This window comes from Hirundo rustica, chromosome 3 (assembly GCF_015227805.2).
Source record: "Hirundo rustica isolate bHirRus1 chromosome 3, bHirRus1.pri.v3, whole genome shotgun sequence".
Classification (NCBI taxonomy): domain Eukaryota; kingdom Metazoa; phylum Chordata; class Aves; order Passeriformes; family Hirundinidae; genus Hirundo; species Hirundo rustica.
The window spans coordinates 31,034,324-31,057,926 of record NC_053452.1 but is presented as its reverse complement, the minus strand read 5'-3'; the positions used below and the strand labels follow the sequence as shown (position 1 = coordinate 31,057,926).

Below are 23,603 nucleotides of genomic sequence, written 5' to 3'. Positions count from 1 at the left end.
TTCCAGCAGTGCACTGTGAATGTACACACTTTAATTCCACTCTCTTTAGAAAGCAAATGGTAATAACCTACAGTCCCAGAGGTAATCTTTACTGAGACCTCTCATTCCCACCCCAGCATTAGTGTCACTAAGGATATTGAGAATTCCCATGCTTTTTATTTATGAAATTTATTTCCACTCTGTTGGCTTCTCTGCACACATTTATTATTTTTTATTTTTTTTTCTTCCCCTCTAATGTATAGTAGGGCCCTCAGTTTGCTTCTAAGATACTAATGTAACAGGGTGAAAGGGTCAGGATCAATAAAGGAAAAAGCAGTGAGGATGTTGACAGTTTTTAAGCCCAGCAGACTTTGGCTTGGCTGACCTTATGCTTCCTTATGTTGTTTCCTGCAGGGCACTGTGTGTGTTACAGTCATGCAGAGAGGGAATACATTTACATGCAAATGTAGAAAGGATTGTTGAACATCTCAGTTGATGAGAGCTTGGTAAGGAAGCAACAGAGCACTGAACTGGGACTCAGCACACTTAGATGCTGTGTGAAAGTGTCTGACTAAGCTTAATGGATCTGGGCAAATAATTTCTCTTTGGTTTATTTTTTATATGTTTGAAATTTCTTGGGGGAAAGTTATGTGATTGATGACACGCAGTATTTTCACCCTAAAGTTTGAAGTGAGACTACATTCTTCTACTCTTCCTCTCTACCTAACTCTACTTTACATCTGAAATTTTTTCTTTATGGGGTCAGGAATGGGGACATCATAGCCCCCATCCCTGTCCCCTAAAAAACCAGCATCTAGTTCTCCTTCATCTTGATAAATTAGAATTTACAAACTTTATTTGCTCAATGGCTCCTGTTGCCAGTGGCTTCATCCCTTAAATCTGGAAGGTTTTCCCTTTCCTCTTAGGGAAATAAAGCCTTCTTTTATCTGCTAGGTTGACTCCAAATCCTTCTCAGAACTTGCTGCTGAGCTGTCTCTTGCCTATGACACGTCAGATCCCTACATGTTTGTTCAACAGACCTGGCTTCTTTACTTTTTTTATTCTCCTGCTTATGCTTAGCAATTTGTTGAGTCATCCAGCCCTGCTCTGCCAGGATGATCAAATGCTACTCCATTCCTTTTTCATCTACTTACAGCAGCTCATCTTGTCTAACTGAACTTCAATTTTAAAAGTGCTGACTGTCCTTTGTTCTGCAAGAATACCTTATGTTACCTAGGGTCTAAATAGTTGTCAATGTTGATAATGTCTACTCCCTTCTGAAACTGATGGATGATGCCAGGTGATAGGCAATGGCTGAAAACAATCAGGATGGAAAAGGCATTTGAGAGAGACATTCTTGATGTGGTGTGGTTTAGGAGATGATCATAGGATAAGACCTGCTCCTGTTAATTACATTACTCTCCATCACAGATTGAGTCAGATTTGGACCTTCTGAAGGCCTGAAACCTGCGTTGTAACACATTTATCTCTAACCTTCTGATGAGCTGCCTATAAACCCAGTTTAATTTCATTTTCAAAAGAAACCCGACAACAGCTTTTCTAAATAAAGACAAAAGGGATCCCAAAGCCTAAGTGTGCTGTGTTTGCTTTGGATGAGTGTAGGGAGGCTGTTTTTTCAGCCAGTGTGTGTTTACCTGACAGTTTTCTGATAAGCAGTGTGATACCAAAGCCCTACTTTGTGGCAGTGCTAACACCATCTGCCAGGTGCCTGTTGAAAAATGCTGTCATCAGCACTGATGTGCTGATGGAAAGTTATTGCTTCAGTAACCACTAACATGCTCATATTCTGTCTAATTGGTTGCTGCCTCTAAAAACTACTATTCAGGAAAAAGAAAAAGCACAGGTAATTTTTCTTTATCATGATAAATTACTTTTAAGCCACCTTGCAGTGCCACAGTTGTTTATTTATTGCTTTCTGCTTTCTGCCAATTTTAGTTATCTACACTCTAGAGTGAACTTTATTACCTTCCTATGATTGCTCTCAGTACCTGATTTGACGATAAATAGTCACAGAAATTTTTATTAGACCTTGGCATAGTGAAATACCTGTTAAGGACATACTCTTTGCTAGGCACAGTGGGCCAGTCTGCCTCCTGATGTAGGGGTACAGTGCAACCATTTGAGTAATCTTTATTTGGTTTCATCTGTTACAACTAAATTTGTACTGGCTGAAAACTAGGACAGATAGTTTAAAGAAAATCTATACAGAAAATATTGTATCATCAAGAAACCACATTCAAATGCTTAAGGGTAAAATAATATGCTATGCAGGTTGCACAGCCATGTATGTCCCAGACTTTCATTGATGGTGGCTTAGTAAAACAGAGAGCCTTCAGAGTTTTGCACTGCAGCATTGAGCTACTTAAGCAATACTTGTGAAGAACCTCAAGTGTTTTGAACGGCTGAGAACATAATGTAATGTAATTGAAGCCAGAATCAGTTCTCACTTGTGTCAGTATAATGTGGACTAAAGTTATTTCGGCTTTAAAATGCTGTACTGGAGATTTTGGTTTGGCTTCCTATTTTTTGGCAGGATTTACCTTTCTTTTGCAGGATGTTCTGTCTTGCTTTAATGAAAGCTAGGATGTCAGCATCAGCCTGGCTGTCTCCAGTCAGAGGAATAGACGTACTTGAACTTGGTGGGGTCCTGAAATAAGAAAGTATGCTGGAGGAACTCAAGTGAGTAAGAAGGTTAATTTTTCTGTCTCCTCTTTTTTTCACCATGAAGGATTTTATTCTTTAGATGTATTGTTAAATATGGCACAGAGTTGATCTCAGGACTTCTTAATGGTCTTATGGAGGTTCCTAAGATTAGCCACTATATCTTTAGTGCGGGAAGGCTACTTGCTTGTCAGCTATAGACCTCTCACAAAGGGTTAAAAATGCTGTAGTGCTGAGTCAAAGACTTAATTCCAAGTGGAAAAGCTTAATGTAGTGAGTTTACCAAGGAAATGATGGATGTGACTATGCCATGTGTTTGCTTGCCTCAGGCTGCTGTACATCTGAACAGATCAATAGAATTTTTGCCTACAGTGGGGGAATTAAGTTTTCATACATACACAGAAGTAAACAATCAAGTGGCACTCAGGGCATCTCCTGACCGACACAAATCCTTTGGGCTGCTGAGTCTCCAGTCCCAGCTGAACTCTTGTACCTATGCTGTTAAATGATTGACTTATGACTGCTTTTGACAGATCCTCTGGTGGTGTAAGATGATGTAATACAAAGAAGCTGTTCTAATCAGCTGAGAAAGCTAAGAATTTCCGCCTGCATCTTTAACCTTATTTCAAGATTAAGCACTAATTGGGATGTGAGAAATACAATGACAAAAATTTACTATAGAGGACAAGTGAAACTGAAGGGAAAACCTTTTGTTTTACATATCCTACCTCTGTAATTATAGCTATTTTCACTGTTCCTTACTGACTGTAGCAGTAGGTGGTTTGTGTGACTGACTTATACAGCAATCTGATATCCTTGTCTTTTTGCTACTAATTAAGATCTCAGTTGCTGAATCATTGAACCAAAAAGGAAAAATGAAGAAATTACTCTGAACTTAAAACTCCTCTATTTTTAAGTAATTTACAAGGTGATAGCAGAACACCAATAAGGGACTATACTTGATTGATTTTCAGTTACTTGGCAGCAATATAAAAAATAAAAACCCACAGGATATTGTGAAGGTAGTCTCTAAATTCCATTTTTAGCTTCTATTTTTCTCCTGCTTGTCTTAAACCCTAATTTAAAACATTAGGTTTTGGGGGATGAAATTTGCCATTATTTTTTTTTTTTCTGCTTTAGAAATGGATTGTTTTGGAAAATGAAAGAAAAAAACCCTTGTGCTTTCTTCTTACTAATTCAGTAGGAAAAATAGTAACTTGACCATATTTTCCTAAGGGCATTAATAGCCAGAGCTGTTGAGCACAATAAGAATATAACTTCTGGAAGCAGAGTGATTTGGCAAAATGTTTCAGTGGGAGAAAAGAACATGGAAATAAACACAGTTGAGAAAATAGAGAGGCTCAAAACTCCAGTAGTTTCTGTTAACCTGCTAAGCTAATTTGCACAAAGCAGTACCTGTTCTGAGAAAACATGACACGTAACTTTTGCCAAGCCTGAAACTGTTGTCATTTTATTTTAATAGAATAATATGTGGGAGAGAGATTAAAAATATTTTAAAGACAAAATCACAAGTATGAAAAAAAATCTCTGCCTAGTTCCTGCATTCTACAATTCTGCAATACATACACACTCCCTTTCTCTGAGCAGGCTGAAAAGACACTTTCATGAATATTCATAAGCTTATAGAGAAAAAAGCCTCAGGCCAAACACGAAACCACCTTTGTAATACTGATGATGCAGCAGATTGTTGTAAAGCTATGTGGCAGCCCCGCAGTTGCTTTGAAAGTTGTAGGAAAATCTGCAATTTTTTTAAAAAAAATATTTTTGTATTTCAAGGAGACTGTTTCTAAATAGACTTATGGAGGAGGGTGAAGGCATTATGTTATTTTGTACTTCGCTTTTTCCTCTAAGTAGCCAACGTGTAGCTCTTACCTTGTTTTTAAAGCTGGGTTACCGAAAGTGATTGAATTGTTTTTTACAGCTGGATCTTCATACAGGCTGTCTCTACTCGTGTCTGAAGAACTGGAATGGGAAATGAAGTAATGAAGGAAAATTAAGGAAATAAAGAAAAGAATATAACCCTTTTGTAGGCAATAATAATACATACACTAATTAACTACAAAGAAGCTGTTTTTCAAGGTTTTTAAAAAATCTATATAAAACCCTTGCTTATTGAAAGAAGATTTTTAGTTTAATCCATATGATGATTATGTTTATGTAGAGAATGTGGCTATGAAATAATGCCAAATAACTTAAAAAAATTATACTTTTAGTATTTGCCTTCCAAGGCAGACTTGTAAAGCACTTTGATATATCCAATGTACAGTTTGTAATAGCATATTTAGTTCTGAAAGTGACTATTAGCCAAATGAGGCCTTTGCTCATTTTCCATTCTTTCTTTAGTAGGGCAAAATTATTACCAAAATCAGTGAGAGGCTGGATAAAAACTCAGTGAGAACTTTGGGATGGGGCTTGTGGTTGATAGCCAAATATATTGCAAACAGCTGCTGTGCATTCCTGCCTCTGCAGATATCATTATCAAGGAAGATCACTGTTAGGGAGGCAGTTTTCCACCACTGGATATCTAGGGACTCTGCTTTCCCTAGGGGTTGCATGTACTGCCAGATCTGGTGCCAATCTTAGAGTGGAAAAAGTAAATTACTCAGTGGAAGGATTTTTCCAGTAGATGGCAGGATTGGCAAGTTCTTGTTTTTCTAACTCTGCAGTAGTTTGTTCATTGTTGGCTGCTGAATTGATATTTCTGGCAGAGAACTTGAAAAGGGAAAGAAATTTATTACTAAAACTTTACTGTATTACACTGTGCCAGGTTCAGTTTTGCAGAAGATATTGTGCCCAGGAGTATAAGTTGTTTTCAGTTGAACAACTCCAGGTTTGCTGAATGATTCTCTTTAACTCCTCGAGTCCCACACCATTCACACCTGCCTAATTCAATTAAAGCAGTATCTTATTTAATGTTAAAAATATCCTGTACTTTATTACACCTACATATTGCAAGAGCTAGAAAGGATGTGTGATGTTATTACCTACTGTATGGTTTAAAAATATCTGGGAACCTCATATTGTCATTCTGCTTTAGGATTTCCTGAACATTTTTTCCACTGATTTGGCAGTTCCTAAAAACAAAGTGATTCAGTGTTTTAAATTCAGTTTTCTTAAAGGCCTCTGTGTATGTGCCCTGAGATACTGAGGCATCCAAGTCACACAACCGCAGTTTAATAAATTGCTACACATCAACTGAACCATAGCGACCATCCCTGACTCTATTCTTAGCCTACAACAAACATAAAGTAATGTGAATGAATGTGTTTCTTTTTCATTGCTCTCTTTTCATTGAAATAAATGTCTTTGCTTTCTCTTTGCCATGCACAAAATGCATAATTTTACAAATACTGTGAGTCAGAGGAAGTATTTTATTTTTAAGTTGCAGTAATTTATATATTTGAACTACTTATTTTTTCCATAGAAATAATAATAATAAAAAAAATTATTATCCAAAATTGTTAAATCCCCATTTGATAGGGGATTTAGATTTAGACTGATTTCAAAAACAAGTATATACTACAGGTATGGCATGGTTGGGACTCTAGGGATGTCACTTTCAAGTGCATTCCTGGACCCAAGGACAATATGGCAAAACTTGCCTTGGGGTGCTCTGGGTGAATTTGACACCCATGGAAAGCAATATTAAAAAACCCACGTAGACTGAGGGAGATGATGCCCAGAATCAGGAAATTAACATTACTGTGCTTAGAGATGGACCTTAACCTCCCATCCTGTGCCTGTGGGATTTCAAGCAGGCATTTTTATTGTGGGATACAAACTGTTCTTCAAGTTAAGGAAATTTATAAGGAAGATTATAATTTTTGAAATGACTGAAAGTTCTGCTTTCACATAAGAGGTTAACAATTAGTGTACTAATCTAACAAGTGAGTCCCTCAGTTTGGCATGACTCAACCCCCCTTTTTTTTTAATATCCTAGACATTCTCTAATTCCTAGGCTAGAGGGATGGTCTGTATGGGGATAACTTGCATCCTTCATACCGAAGTTCTGATAATGGCATTGCAAGATAAGTTGCATCATAAGGGGACAAAAGAGTGTAATTTTGCAGTGCAGTGGTTTGTATGCTCAGATGTAACTTGTTCTTAGACTGTTCTTAGAAGTGAGGACACTCTGTATTCATCTGAGTGTTAGATGCTGTTCTAATAATGCAAAAAATGGAGAAATGTTCTAGTAGTGCTCTAAATTTAATGGAAAGTCATTATGCCAGCATGGGGTGGGGGTAATGATACCCCTCTCTGTGTGACCAGCACGAAGGACTGGACATCTCAGGATGCTCCAACAAAGCCAAACAAAACCACGCCTGACACACTTTCGTGTGATGAAAGTCTTTCTCAAGCAAGGGGTTGATCCAGAGATCCCTAGAGGTGCCATTCAACATTTCTGTGACGTGCAAACAGGCATTCCTAGACCACATTTTGGATTTGGGTGGATGTACAAGGTATGTAAGTTATGTCCTTTTGTTGCCTAAGCTTTAACCTCTAACATTATTCAGCTTGTTTGGACAGTGTATAATTCCTATTTTCATTCTGAATCTATCTGATTTTTTCCTTGAGTTGCATTTAAGAAATCTCAAAGACTGTTTCCTGACAACTTCAGTAAATTTCCTACTTTTTCTGGATATTAGTCTGTCAACTTTATATGTCTGTTTGTTTTTACAACCTAGTACCTGAAGTTTCACCCAGTGGACAGTTTTCTTTCTTGGGGGGGTTGGGGGGAGAGAATCCTCTGTTTGGGGGTGTATTTCTCAGTTAGGCATGGAGCAGTGGTCATAGAGATATACAGAGGGTTGCAGCAGTATACACCTTGCTGCAGAAACCCAAGGACCAGAGACAACTGATCCATGGACTGATCAGCTCCATCAAATACATGATGAGCTGCAGAGATGATGCATGTCATGGTATGAGGACTTCATTTGCCAGCTGAAAAATAATGGAAAATCAGGTGGATCAAAATGTAAAGTGAAAATCTGAAGGTGTGCAACCTCTACAATGTTAAGAAAATCTCTGCTGGACTTGTCCAATTATCCTGAGCTTTGGACATGAGGGGAACAGATGTTCAGTGTACAGACAGGAAATATTCAAGCTGCTAAAAGCTGAGCATTTTAGTAGTTGGATACAAAAGTAAACTTGGCCTAACATTCAAATTCATAGATAAATTATTCCAGTTGTTTCCAAAGAATGTGAAAACCTTTGAAATGTCACTAATTGATGATGTTATTCCCAGATTATGTTTTTATCATTATGTAACACTGCAGAAATCTGTCAGGAATAAAAAATGATTAGACAGAAAATGCTGTAAAATATGTAAACATTGACCTTGTTTCACACAACATTAATATAGGGAGCAACTGTTGCAATCCAGGACAATAATTGTTAAAAAAATATGCTGCTCAAAGTCATCAGACAACATGAAGAGTTATTTGAAAATGCCTCCAAGGGAATTTAAAGTGCCAGGAAGATTTTGAATAAGAAACAGAACAGCCGAGGAGTCTGAAGTCGAATGTACTGTGGGGCCTGCTGGAATAGGACAAATGAGATGCAGTAAAAGGAAATGAGTGAGGTTAAGAAAGATTTGACTGAGATAAAAAGGAATTAATTCCTTCTGAGAGGAGGAAAAAATCCAAAATTTTTATGATTTTAATAAGTATCAAACATTTATATGATTCAAAGAGAATACAAGAACTGTTCAACACTACTGAAACTAAATGTTCAGTGAGAGAAGCAATTTGAATAGACAAGGATCTGATAAATTCCTTAAATGAAAGCCTTTGTGGGAGAGACTGTATGAGGAAGAACAAAAGTCTGTGTTTGAATTCTGAATGTGTGGAGCACACATGGAGTGCTGAGCCTGACATGCATTTTCAGACTTCTTGCAGACGTGACAGGAATCCATTAGGAGACATAAACATATACACGATGGGAGCTGCAGGTAGCACCACAAGCTTTCAGACTTCACTGATGGAGGCAGAAATGGTCACTATTCAACTCTTTGATTAACACAGACTCATTTTGACACTAGCAACTCAGCCATTTTTTAACTGAAAAAAGAGACATATTTGGCCATGAATCAAGTGTCTTTTAGGTGTGTGTATCCTTCTTAAGCCTCAAAAGGATTACCAGCCTCCCTTCTCTGTTATTTTAGTTATAAATTAACTTAATATAAAATAAAATTTGAGCCTTCCCAAGGCTTAATTTTCTCTGGAAACATGACTAAGGTGTGTCAAACAATAACAATCCACACAAAACATGCACTAGAAGGTGATCAAAAGACTTTATTCAAATAGGAATATACCTGTGCCTTTTGCATGCTGAGTTATATAATTCATTATTTCTAGCCTGAAGATTGTATTTACATCCATTCCCATTCAGGACTTTGTCTGGTTTTACTGAATAATTTGTCTGTCAACAGCAGTCTTAGAATTTAGCCGCCTAAATTTTAGATCTTACGTCTATTGAACACACATGTTAACAGAATCCCACCTTGGAAACAGGGTTTATTTATACCACATTGTATCAAACAAAATTTGTGTCAACTTTTGCTTTGGTGGCAGGTTATTCTGCTGGGTGAAGATAGCAATATCATTGTAAAGAGAGAGAGTGTTGATTTCTAGGCAAGTTAGAAAAAAAGAGCCATCTGTGTCTCAGGACTATGTGAAAGAAGTGCCTATAGCCTGAACTCATTCTTCACAATAATGGGAAGTGGTAAGTAAAGTTCTTGCATCAACTGGGGCCAAGGAGGTCCCTGGAAAAGAAATACTCTACTATTTTATTCTTTTAAAGTCTGTGAAAATTGAAACCATTATTCTAAAACGTTATTGACTTGGGTACAGGAAAAAGTAAATTTTCATGCACAGTGGGATGTTAAGCCTATAGCTCCTGCCTCAGAAAAAGCAGAAATAAGGTTTCTACTTCCATCCGCATGCCACTGGAAATGTACCTGAGTAAAATGCATTTAAACAGCCCAACATAAAATAAGATCAACTTTCTAGAACCGTAGGAAGGAAAGAGTGCTTGACTTTTAAAGATTATTGTAAGAATATTGATAGAGTTGGGAAAATAAAACTACATTCATCCCAACTCCCTCTACAGTTTTAGTTCCAGAAGATAAATATTCCGTGTCTTTGACATTTATGCAAGGATCATCCAGGCAGCCTCAGCCAAAATGCCCATTACTTAGACACAGAGAAACTGTTCACTGTAAGGAACATCTGCTTTTTGCAGGAAATCATGTGGGGCAGTACAGGACTCTGAAGTAAACTTGGCAGCTGAAAGCAACCACGCGCCTTTCCCTATTCTAGTCAAAATGCCAGATGGACTTTTCTTAGACTTGTCCTCCAGTAATAAACATGAACAGTAAAGGCATTTCATAGAAAAGCTTAAAAAAACCCATAATGAAACCAGTTATGCAATTTTGTTTCTGACCTAGGGTAGGGAAAGGAGGATTCACCACTGCTGGAGCCACTGCCAGTCCCCCATTGCACTGGAAAGTGCCTGGCCATTACCATATGCTCTTTTTAGTTCTAGAATTTTTAATTAGAATGCAAACGAAATTGCTTTCCTGAGCAATTTGTTGTTCCCAAGATCAGCGGGACAGAGAGGTTGTGCAAGAGGTGCTTAGTTCAAAGGACAGTACAAAGTTAAAGAGAGTGACAGTCATGGACTGGTTGAGCTAATTTGGCTGAATTTGTGCTAAGCTAGAGCAAAAATGCTCTCATGTTCTATTCCATCAGCTTTTCTCTGGGACAAGTAACCTTCAGCCTGAGATCAGAAATTAACAGCACAGATTAGGCCTAAAACCTGCCAACCATTTGCAAAGTGATTAATGTCTAAGTCTTGAGAGGGTACAAAATAAGAACCAAACCAAAGTAGAGAAGACTGGAGTTGGTTTTTCTCAGTTTGGGAGATGAAAATGTCTTCTCAGAAAACCTTAGAGGACTGTGTCTATCATTTTCTATGCTGATTATGGAACATTTATTACAGATACATAAGAGGATAAAATAAAACCTAGAAGCTATTTTAGTTTCAAGAAAATTCAGTATTCATTATTTAATGGCATGTAGGAGATATTATGTTTGCTGAAAAGCAGGAAACATCATTTATGCAGATTACTGTCATAAAAATGTAGGTAAAGCCACTCATCAGAGAAATGTTAATTGCATAATGAGGAGGAGAGAGGCAGAAAAAGAGAGCAAGAGAAAGGTGGGGAGGGAAAAAAGAAGAGGGTGGGAAACAGGAAGAAGGAATGGGAGAGAACACCTCCATTTATTGTCCTTGAATATGGAAACCTGCACAGACAGGTATTCTTGCATCCTGCTTTCCCTGATGGTTATGAAAAGCCTACTACTGCAAATTTAAATTACAGGTTTTGAAATCGGAGCTGACTGTTGATGAAACAACCAAGATGATTACATTTTTCTCCTGTAGATGACACATCAGCATCTTACAATATCAAATATAATATCATTGTGGAATAATATGCTGCGTAAATGTAGGGCCATGGCATTTTTTCAGTAGCAAGTCTAACAAGGATATATATGAAATATTTTAAAATTTGTTTGTTTGTTTGTTTGTTTGAAGTCCCCTGCATACATCCCAAAGAAGATATAGTCTCCACATACTGCAAAATTGAATGAATACAGGCTTGCCTTTCTTAGTTGTTGTGGGGCCCCTAGAGAAAGCTTTCCAAGGTTCCATGACCAACAAGTCAAAAGAACTGAGGTCCTACGTTCAATAGGACTTCCAAATAACGGAATGGTAAAATTTCATTTTCTACACAAACATTTCTGTTGTAACTGAAAATACAATGTTTCAGTGTGATATTTGCAAAAGCATTGTGGACAATTTCACTTTTACTAAAACTGCATTTTTTTCCCATATAAGGAAGGAAGAGAAAAATAAACAGTTTACCTGTTAGGTGATAGATGCTGTGAGGATCTGATAAACCGTGGATAAACAGTGGTGGTATTTGGTGATGTAACCATTTCTGGCTTTTCCTGCTGGGTTTAGATTGAAAAACAAAATTATGAGAATGGGATTTTTTTAAAGTGTTTCATATTGGCCGATAAATTTCAGCAATAACAAGGTAAGCAATGGCTCATTCAGAAAACCCAGAGTCTGAATCACACAGTATTTTCTCCACTTGCACAAACACTTCTGAACAAAAAGGAAAGTATTTAAATTGTTTCAAGTATTTTTAAGCTCAAGTTACATGTTTTTAATACGTAACAGCATATGTTCACTGATTTCCGTTTCTTAGGGAACTCAGATGTATGGATGGGTCAAGATCTAAGAAATCAATCCCAATTACATTTTCCAGTTTTCTAATCTTCTACTGATGTATTATGAGAGGTTGAATCCTGGAACTCTCGCATTAAGGGATAGAGAAAAATATGCTGCAGTGGATTCAGGAACATTGCTTGCAGTGCTTTGAAAAGCCTAAATATTTAAACAGGAGAGTGACTAAAATGTCATCTTCTTTTGCCACTAATATGGTTAGGCATTTTTACTGGAAAAGTATTTGGGAATGCTAACTTGCTGATAAGATGCTTAGGTGGACTGTATGGATAACTAAGCTCCCCATGTCAAGTTCTCTATTTATTTCAGGCTGTTTTCTTAAAAATACGGTTGAGAATTAACCAAAATACAGGCTAAAACTTTCTTTGTAACAACTTTTCCTCAAGGCATAAATCTTCTCTTCCAGTTAATAATAAATGACATAGGGTGGACTGCACTCAGCATTCTTTTTCATGAGGCTGATGTACATTTCAGAGCTTTGTTGTGAGTTGCTATGTCACTACTTGCAAGCCATTTAAAAATTGTCAAGAAGGGGAGCACAAGAAAGCTAGGTTGTTTTTCAGTAGGTAATGTTCAGACTGACTGTGTTATGAACTTCTAATACACTGGCTAAAATGACAGCTCTTCAGTTCATTTTTAAACAAGTCACTGCATTAGAGCACTCTGCACTTAAACACTGGTGGACTTCAGCTAGAGAGGGAGGAAACACTGTGTTGGGAGCTGCTGACCCTCTGGGAGCCTAGGGAAGCTGACAGGTTACTGGAGTCTTTGCAAGCAAAGGAAGCTAAAAAGTAACTACATTTGCTGCAAAAAACCTGATGAAATTGTAGTTTTGCAATCTGATATTGTTCTTTCAGAGTTGCTGGCATTTTTGGCCCATTCTTCTCTATCAATCAAGTTGTTTGGGAGAACATCAAAACAGACAATAGAGCAGGAAAAAATGGGTTTGTTGTTTTTTTTTTTTTAGCTACATACAATAGCTTTGTCCAACTTACATTGGCATAAGCACAGGTGAACCAGACCCTGAATCCCATCCTTCATACTCCTTTCTATCTAGTCAATTAACTACTTCTTTAAGAAATTATTGAGGATTTTATATTTACATGAAAATCAAAGAAATACAAAATTATTTCATACCTGGAATTTTTTTGCCTCTTCAGACCACCAGACTTCAAAGTCTTTTTGCAGCTTCATCTTCACTTTTTCCATAAGAAGCTGCAGGTGCTCAATTTCTACCTTCAGCCCTTTGAAGCGACTATACACTGCTTTATAGCTAATATGAGAAGAAGAAGGTGTATTACAAATTTTCCAATATATATCTGAACAAATGTCAATCCTACCTAGAAAAGCCAGCTATTTAAACTATAAAATAATGTATATTAAGCAGCGATGCAGAGGACACAGACAGATGGTAGAAGGAAACAACTCATATTTTATAAAAGCTTCACAGGACAATAATTGCGAGAAACTTATTCCAACAACCTTCTATTTCATAAAGAAGTTAGTGAAATTCAAGTGGGATCAACATCGATTAACAGTTAGAATACAGGTTCAATCAACTATGAAAATTATTTCTTTTGAATTCTCATCGTGTTACCATTAATAAATAATTGGTATCTTCGATTCAGATAGGAGCTGAGATTGGTTCCCCTGTCAGATGGAAGCTTCCTTACTCTCCTGTCTATCAGACATTTGGAGATTTACCAGGAGTATGCAAGAGCCAGAAGTTTCCTCAGTGACTGTGACTAACATTAATGCTAGCAAAATACTTCATACTGATATCCTTGTATCTACTTTTTTTTTTTTTTTAACCTCCTGGCTACAGTGACAGTGGAGCAAGGATCAGTTAACCAATTTGTATTCTGCATATTATTTACACCTAGTGAGTCCTGTATAACCTGAAGGTTTTCTTTAGGTCAAGAAAAGCAAGACTTTTCTGAATCAACCCAAGAGGCTCACAATACGTTTGGATTCAAACTACAAGTTGCAAACAGTAATCCTCAGGGAGGATATTAAGCTGTTTTTATTTATTTTTAACCTTTAGCTCAAGCATAAATTTTCCTCTCTCATCTACCGTGGCATCTGACAGACAAACCAACAGCATATACCCAAATTTAAAAACTATTAGTGAATCACAAGGCTGATATTTTTAAAATGTCAGAGAAAACCCTGAGGGTAGCTGTATGTGCAGAATTGTAATTGGAATATACTATCAGTATAATTTATCTTCCGAAGGAGGGTAGAAATGTGAGGCAGAAGTAATACCTTTTCTTTTCTTCTTCAATTTGCATTCTAAGATTCTCTTCTACTGGGTCAAGCGTTAGTTCTTCAGATGGATTTGAAACAGCTATAGGATAAATGATCAGATTTAAGAAATTACTATATGTTGTCCAAAGAAGCAAGTTCTAATTAGAATAAAAACTAGCATTTAAGAGGTAGTTGATGAAATGGGGGACATTAACCATTTCTTTTTTCTGGAAATGCTTCTTCAAATTCCTTATTTAGGCCTTACTTAGTAGAGGACATAGCCAATAACTAGTGATTTGAATCAAATTGCTTATATATTTTTTTTCATAATTAAAGACTGGAACATTAATTTTAGATATAAATAAAAGCAAGGTAAACATTCACATTTGGCATAAAACACTATCAAATGCATTCAAACACTTCTTGCAATATTTTTGGCAACAAAAACAAGACTAGAAGCTGTTGCAAAAAGAAGAGACAGCAGTAGCTCTTGAAAGAGAGATTAACTTTGGAAAGCAATAAATTCAGATAATTAGTATAAATAAGGAAAATATCCTGAAACTATGTGAGAAAAATTTCAAGGTAAAGGAGAGCTAAGGAAATACCTTAAGAGCAGCCCAAGTTAGCCTAAGAAAGCAGCTTATGATTTCCCTATCCTGTAACAGAGCTAGTTTACATGCAATACACAGTATGCCTGTTCTGAGAGATGGCAAAACAGTCTTTCCATCATGGTTTATATGTACAGTGGTGAAAGGAAATGTAAAGTTACCTCCTAATGTTACAACAGTTTCTGTTTCTGAGATGAATAAGAAGAGTTTTAGGTTCCCAAGAAAACACGTTTGACCTTTTTAACTCAAGAAAAATGAAAAAAGCCAAAAGATTTGCTGTACTATACATGCAGGTTTCCACCCCAACTCTTATTTCTGCCAAGAAAGTAAATTCTATGTCAGTCTGTCGCAAGGCCTGAGGAGTACACCCCCTCTTCAAGGAGAGGAAATCTGTCTGGAGCAAGAAGGCAGCAATGACCCCTCTCTGCCTGTTGGCACACCAGCTGAAACCATTAATCTTTTGTAGTAACACCCTATAGCTTAATACAGATGAAGTTGAAAAGCATTTTATTTCATTTCGTAGCTCAAGCATGTTAATACAGACAGTCAAGGTGGACAAAGCTCACGCACAAGTCTCATTCCACACATTGAAAGGCCTTGTTGCATGTGATTACAAAGGATAGGATGAATACATTTGTGGTGGGGAGGGTACCCTTATAAAATAAAAATACAAACTGCTTGAAATGTTAAAGTGAACAAGGAAGACAGGAGGCAGAGGAGATGCTACAACAGTGACATTGTATAACAAGTTATACCTGAACATAACAGATAATAAAAAGGTCATCATAATCATGCCAGAACCCTTAAGGAAAGGAGCAAACCTTTCCATGATTACAAGGGATGAGGATTTTCTGATTTGTCACATTTCATCCCCAAGAGAAGGTATAATGTGGGAGAGCACAGAGCTACAGATGGAACATGGGGGGGAGACACTCATTGCAGAGCTTCATGCTTCTCTGAACTTCATGAACACACAGCAGCCAGGCTTGAGGGAAATGTGTGCTTGTGGAACAAACTGAAATGATTTAGGGAGTTACTGGCTCACAGACCATGTAAGAATCCTGATTATGTTTCCATGAATATTCCAGCCAGACCTAGGGTGACCCAATTTCAGGTTAAAGGGGACTCTACTGTGCTCACTGAAGAGCCTTTGTCCTATTTGCACAATCTGTGACTGTGTCTGAGTTCAGGAGGCAGAAGCTCTAGCCCCTATAAAGAAGGGAAATAATATCGGGTGCAAGAGAGTAACATCTTGGAATGTTAATGTTGTTTCTGAAGTGAGGACTTCCCTACATGAAAACATCACTGAATTCTGCTAGTTATTACAATGTGATACAAGCCAGAGTATAGCCCTCCTTCCTTGGTTTATTAGGACATCTAGTACTTGGAAAAATATTTTGATATTAGCTCTGAAAGGTCAGCCAAACTCAGGCAAAATTTTGTCACTTGTTTATAAAATCAGCAGAAGAAGGGGTGTTTTTCTGCTGATTACATGCTGTAGAAGGAATTATTTGGTTGCACATTACCGTCAGAAATAATAATAAAGCCTTTTGTATGAGATGAAAACCTTTATCATAAAAAGGGTGCAGTATCTTTACCCATCAATACAAGTCTGCCCATTATCCCTGGCTGGTGATGAAAGGCAGAAGCACAGCTGTAGACACGGTAAGCAGCACATTTTTGTGAATGGAAAGAGATGAGTATCCTGCAAGCTGGTGTGGCCCCAGCAGCAGATATAGCATCAGACAAATGGCTAAAACTTACACATCCCTGTGCACATCATCACTGAGCTTGGATCACAAAAGCAGAAGAGATCTGAGAACAGTGTCAGGTGAAGTCCAGTAGTAAGTCAAGTCCAGGGCATGCCTGCTGGGGCACTGCTTTGTAAGTTCTCCAGTGTCTTTTCCCAAGCTGTTGCAATGTCCATTTCAGTTTCTTGTCATGCCTGCTCATAGCAGCAATGTGTTTGTGAACTGAATAACATTCTGCTCTAAAGACTAGACCTTTGGAATACATCTGCTCTAATATATCCATAGGGTCATGGCTCTTTCCTGATGTTCCAAGCAAAAAGACATCTAAGATCTGGTGGACTGCATTTCAACGCTTATGTTTCCTGCTACTTCTGCTTTCTCTTCATTCCCTGCTACTTCTATTCTCCCCTCCCCTCCTCTTTACCTTTCCTGATGATTCCCTCCAGTGGCCTCTTTCTGCCCCTCGGCTTCTGCTGCCTCACACCCCTCTCCTCTTACCAGTCCAGGCAGTTTCAGCTACAGCTGAAGAAAGGAAGCTAAGGCAGAGGTTACTGGCTCACTGTATAATGCCAACATATCTAATATTAGCATTCTTCAGTACATAGGCTCAGTCATTTAAAAATAATGTTAGAGGGACACTGAATGTATAGACTGTAAAACATAAAAATCATAATATTTACTCACAAATTTAGTTTAGACACCTAAGAAAAAAATGCCTTTTTTTTTTCTCCTCCAAAGAGTTTCTTTTTATTGTATGTATCTGCCTTCCCATGCAAAACCAGAAAATATATATTAACCACACATATACAAAGTACTTGTAGATTACGAAGCACTGAAAAGTCATGACATCAGCATTTGCACACATATATGAAAAAAATTTACAATACATTAGAAGATGTAGTAGAGATGCTACTGCTAAAATATTAACTATAGGATATCATTTCTGCAACCGCACAGAACTCAAAGTGGTATCTGCTTTGTTCAGGCAGGGTTGATTTTTAATTCATTGATTGACAGTTTGTCACATGAAACTCAGCTGTACAGTTTAACTCTATGCTTTTAGTGCATCAGCTGAGATGATTTCATTCAGTTGGAGTGCAATACCACATGCACTTTTTGTGCCTCAGTGACTTCTCCTGGGCAACGAATGCAGTTGCTGCAATTTAATCCTGGATAATGCAGCCCCAGGTTTCAGGGGTGCGGGGAGGTATGACATGCATGTTTAGGAAAACATTGGCTCTGTGTATACTAGGGGTTTCTGTTGGCATCCAGTTCTGTACAACAGAACTATTTTGGCAGCAGTCAGCAATGTACTGATAAGGAGTATTATTTTCTTTATATTAACATAAATGCACATAGAGCTGAGTGGCAAAAATTATGAATCCTAAGTCGTGAAGACTTTTCTAAGAACACTGAGTCACAAAATGTAAAGAGACTGACAGTGCTACACTGGGTAGGGAAATAGCTAGCAAATTTTATGTTTCCTTTCAGGCTGTTTTTGCTTCATCTTCATATACAGCCCATTTGGTGAAGTGAGTACAGGATACAATTGATACCAGCTGCCTGCACAGAGATGAAGGTGATCTCCGCATGAGTTGACAGTTCATATGATAAAAGGTTTGTAATTTTTGGTGCTTTTTTTTTCCCGTAACGAAGATTGTAAGAGGCACTTAAAGATATAGTTTTGTTCTGTTTTGTTTTCCCCTAATGAAAAAGCCAATTTTGGAGTACAGGAAGTGGTAAATTTTACAACATATCCCACATGATCAAGTCACACAGTACCAGAGGGAAATTGTAGCACCTGCTAACTGGATCACTATTTCAAAGCCATGCAGAAAGCTTGGATGAAACACACTATTTCTAGAATAATACCAAGTCTTATCACCATAGTTTAATGCAAGCTGGCAACAACCTGAAATACTCTGGCAGGTTCTTGCCTATAGTCAGAAAATGTTGCAAGAAACTCTCTGTGACCCTGAACTTTATACTCTCAGGGTGCTCATATATTTCTCAACCTCAGTGTATCCTGGAAGTCAAACTCCTAGGGATTTATTGTCTTGTGCCTCAAATAACATTGTACCCTGCCCTTCAGCTGTACTTTTGCAGTCAAACATTATCATTTTTTTCACTGGATAGTCTTGTTGTTTATCTGCTTAAATTTATAGTCACTTGAAGTAACCAAATTTAGAATTGACTTTAGTATCCCATTAATATATTTACTGCATTATTTATCAGCTTTGCAGATTTTGACAAACTCAAGTATTAGTGCTTTCAAACTGGAACATATGTTGTAAGTTGTTTTTGGATTTTTTTTTTTTTTTTTTTTTTTTTTTTTTTTTTTTTTTTAAGAACTACACATCTATCATTATTCAGGATCATCTTACAAGTAATTCTCCTCTTTTTTTTAATGTTTCCCTGGGGCTATATCAGGATACGTTTGTCACTGGGCACCACGTGTGTATCTTATACAAAAGCAAAGACAAATAGGCACAATGGAACTCAGGAGAAGATGAAAATATCCAAATGTCTGGGTGAGTTTATGTTGTGAGTTTTAGAGCAAATTACATAACTCTAATGTAATATAATTATAATTTTTAAATTTCCAGCCAGTTTGTCATAGAATAAACTGAAACACACTGTCCTATTTTCAGCATTTTACAAGTTAATGGATGTGCAGGGGATTAAGGACATGTGCATTTTGTTGATTTTTATTTTAATCACTGAATTTAGTAAGAGGGTCCATTGGTATATTGCTTTTTGTTTTGTTCTGTAACATTGCATTGCTTGTTGCTTTTCTGGCTTAATACTGGCTCAAACTAACTAACTTCCAATGTAGACCTGGAAAGCAGAGCTATTTTTCCCACCTCAGCGAGCTATTTTTCCTAAATACAGAGTCACACTTCAATTCCCTCAAGTTTCTTCTTTGAAACTAGTCACCTAAAATTTTCTTTCTGAAAATACATGGCATAAAAATCAGAAGGCATTCTGAAAGGTTCTGAAAACCTTCATAGGTTGCACTTAAGCATGCAAGCTTCTGAAACTATCATGGCTAAAAATTTTCTGTTGCATTCCAAATATACAATCAAAATATACTGGGGAAAAAAACCCAACAACAACAACAAAAACAACCAACAAAGCAGCTTCAAGTTTAATATGTTCCATACATGCCAGTTAATCTAGTGGAACAGTAACAGCTGGATCTTAGCCAAGAACCCCTTACTAATTCAGATTCTTGCCTACACTTAATAAATAATTTTTACCATTTGGTTACATGTAATTCTGAAAGCAAGCTTCTGAAACTATCATGGCTAAAAATTTTCTGTTGCATTCCAAATATACAATCAAAATATACTGGGGAAAAAAACCCAACAACAACAACAAAAACAACCAACAAAGCAGCTTCAAGTTTAATATGTTCCATACATGCCAGTTAATCTAGTGGAACAGTAACAGCTGGATCTTAGCCAAGAACCCCTTACTAATTCAGATTCTTGCCTACACTTAATAAATAATTTTTACCATTTGGTTACATGTAATTCCTTTTGCATCATTTATCTTGTTCATATTATTAGATAAAATCATACCTGTTATGTTTGAATGATCTTTCTCTGCCTCCCAAGAAGGGGTGTGATTTGTCATCCATAAGCTTTGAAGTGTTTTAAGAACTTTCATTTCTACAAAATCTAAGAGCTTTCATGGAAAAAAAAAAAAAATCTCTTTTCTAAGCTTTGTCATGAGACATTAGGAATACCCCACTACCAATGTCCAGACTGCAGTTCAATAAGCACCACAATTTTTGTAAAATAATGCCTGGTCAAGAGAAGGACTTGACTGAGAACAGTATAGCACAACTTTCCTAAGAATAAGACATGCCTAAGAGTGCTAAAGGTGCAGTCACATTGAGTATCACAGATTACTCTGCATGAGCAGCAAACACAGGCATGGACAGCAAAGTCCATGCTTGAGGATCTCATTTAGGAATGCAATGCCCATAGCAACTGTGGGATTAATTCAATAGGCCTAGTGTTTTGGAAAAATAAGGGGTGTTTTAAGTTGTACTTGCATTCTGCATAGAACTGTCTGTGGCCGTCAATACAAATGCTCATGAAAATGCACAGAATCATTTACTCTGGGCACTGAATTTATAGCAATGTCATCTGAAAGAATATTAAGGAAAAATAAGCATACATGCTTATCCTTAACTACTTCTGTTTCAGCTGTACATAGGTACATAAGGGCTGTGAAACTGATGTTTAACTTCAAGTTAGACAATAAATGAGGTTTTGACCATGATTCAAGAGGTGAGTACTTACAAAACAAATGTATTTGGCTGAACAATTTTGATCTTTTTGCTACTTTCATCTGGAAGAGAGTAGAGGAGATGGAAAGCACAAAGGAAAGACACATTATTGGTGAAATCAATATATTATGAGCATGGGGTTGGGCTATAAATTATTTAGTTTAACTCTTGGCTCAAATAAGACAAAAGGCATTGGTCTGAAGCTTCTCTATCAGATTTGATTTTTTTTTCTATGCAAATAGCAGAGATGTGCTAAGACCTCACCTCAGAGGTGAGGTGAGAAAAGTACTACAGAAAGTTTAGTTTCTACTTTCCAGCATGGCTACTCCACTGGTCCTCTAAAACTGTTACCTAAATGCTTTGTTAAATGCTGGTATGATGTATAAGTTTTCCAGAAAATTTCTGAAACTACAACTATAGGATTTCATGTCACCAGTAACGTCATTCTTTAAGAAGATTCATTTTGATGCTGCTGAGTGTTATGGCACAGGTATTAGATTAGGCAGTTGTAGGAACCAGATTATGGTTTTGGGACCCCCCATTCCTGCTGGCCCCACTCGTATCCCACACGGAGTGCCACGCTTTTGCTAGTTCTCCCATGCACATAGCTGGCTGCAGAACAGCTGGGATGTCTATGCTGTGCTACCAGCTCAAAAAGGTACAAGAAATACAGAGGTATTTAGGGAGTTCTCATAATTCAGTTATTTCCTATGATCTGTGAAGGAAAGGACACTGGGCTTCATGTTCTGATAGCTGTTGGCCAAATTACACTGTACTGTATACTGAGCAGAGACAATCTTGACACATCCAGAAACAATTACAACTTAACTACAAGACTCTGGAGAAGTTATATCCAACCTCTACACATTTGTGGGATGTTATTAGCTACTTGTTCCGAGTAATTATTTATTTTGATCTCAAATATGCAAACATTTTTCAGCAAAGAGGGAATGAATTAATTTCCTTTAGCTATTTCAGCAAAAAATAAAATTAGGCAGAAATTCTTTACCAGACCTGCAGATTTTTCTGAAATTCTGGCTATCACACTCACCATGCTATTTCTCATTCAGCCTTTGTCATTTCCTTTATATAATCAGCTAGATAGAATTTTTTACTCTAGGTCTGACCTTGAAAAACTCACAGAAAGACAGACGTGAAAGGCCTCTATTTGTTGTTTACAGTTCATTAGATTACAGAATTTTTTAATACAGAGAGCTTTCATGGAGGAAACCTTGAGAAACAGAACTAGTCAAGCTGCCCAACACACCCACTGGACACGGCCAGAAGAAAGAAACTTACAGCACCTTAAACTCCGTATTTTATTTAGTTAAACTTTCTACCAGCTTTTTAGAGCCAAAAGAGAGAGGTACTCAAAGATATACTGAAGTAAAGCAAATGAGCTTAGGCCTAGAATCTGTAGTCTGTGTGCATAGAACCAGATTTATTTTTTGGTCACTCCACTATGATTTTAGAATCATAGAATCATTCTGGTTGGAAGGGACTTTGGAAGCCTGTGTGGTTCAAACTGCTCAAGGTTTGGTGAAAACTGAACCAGATTATGTCCAGACATATTGTGAAAACTCCATGAATAGAGATCCTGCAAACTTCTTTGATGAATTTTTCAATGTGTAACTACCCTCACAGAATCGTAATATCTTATTTTAATAGACCAAACTAGAGAATTGAAAGCTTCATCTCCAGATTCTGCCTTGTTAGACACCAGGAGTTTCTAAATAATAATTCAGCTCTCACTGAACTTTTCATTATTCCAGAAGAAAGCTTGCTTACTACAAGAAAGCTTCCAGAGACTGCAAGCTATTCCAACAACAGTGAAATGCCAAAGTCAATGTCAACACAACTGAGTACTGGGTAGCTGTGCTACAAGTTCATGATTCCTAATAAAAATGTCCCTTGATCCAAGAATGTTTTTGCTCTTTTCTGAGATCTGATAGCTGGATTTGAGTGGATCACATGGGAAGCCTAACAGGAACACACAAGTAATGTCAGAATTTTCTCTGACAGTTCGGGAGGACATACTTGCAAACACTTCCAGTAAATATCAGTATTCTCTTTCTTGAAGACAAACTGAATGAGAAGTCTCATGCCTGCCTCTAGAATTGAACACTGGATGTAGTAAATCCCGCTAAAAAAAGTAATAGAAAAAAATACAGCAAAAAATACTACAAAGCACCCTAGAAAGACTAGAGAGACACCTGTGGAAAGAAAGGTCTGTGTGAGATTGAGGCCTGAAGGTGTAAGGAGTGTCTTATTAGAACATACTCCTACAGTTCCAACCTTAATTCCTGTGTAATGATGGGAAAACCCCAAAACATATTACCTAAGAAGAAACCTCAAGTAATGTGGCAAGGCAAGGGCATCATTGCAGCTTATCTAACTGCTGCTTTGAATCCATGGCTTTTGTCCTGATTGTGATCATCTTTACCAAATAACTTGGTAGATTAAAAAAAATTAAAAAAACAACTCTTCAAGAGTTTGTTGTTTCATCCATAAACTATGCTGACTTGATGCACAAAATAGCATGCAAAACCATGAGAGTAAGTTTGTTATGGTATGTAGCTTCACAGTTACCAAAGGATAAAGTCTAACAATTTGTAATGACAGAACAATTACTTATATATGTTTTCAAAATTAATTGTCCCTAATTAATTGCAAGCATTTGATTAAAAACTGATTTGGTAA

The 23,603-nt window shown here is 37.1% G+C and overlaps 1 protein-coding gene across 7 annotated transcripts in view; it reads right to left on the bottom strand.

The window, feature by feature from the left end:
- KIF6 (kinesin family member 6) overlaps positions 1–23,603 on the bottom strand; it is a 153,901-nt gene that overhangs the window by 1,684 nt on the left and 128,614 nt on the right. For 3 of the 7 annotated variants that reach the window (XM_040060541.2, XM_040060536.2, XM_040060539.2), the window contains 5 exons: positions 14,263–14,344; positions 13,135–13,270; positions 11,611–11,699; positions 4,555–4,644; positions 2,541–2,647 (listed from right to left, as the gene is read on the bottom strand). In XM_040060541.2, the coding sequence (XP_039916475.1) occupies positions 2,541–2,647; positions 4,555–4,644; positions 11,611–11,699; positions 13,135–13,270; positions 14,263–14,344 (504 nt within the window). Of the gene's footprint in view, positions 1–2,484; positions 2,666–4,554; positions 4,645–11,610; positions 11,700–13,134; positions 13,271–14,262; positions 14,345–23,603 lie in introns of those variants that run through there. The other 4 variants (XM_040060534.1, XM_040060535.2, XM_040060538.2 and 1 more) reach the window with 4 other exon arrangements.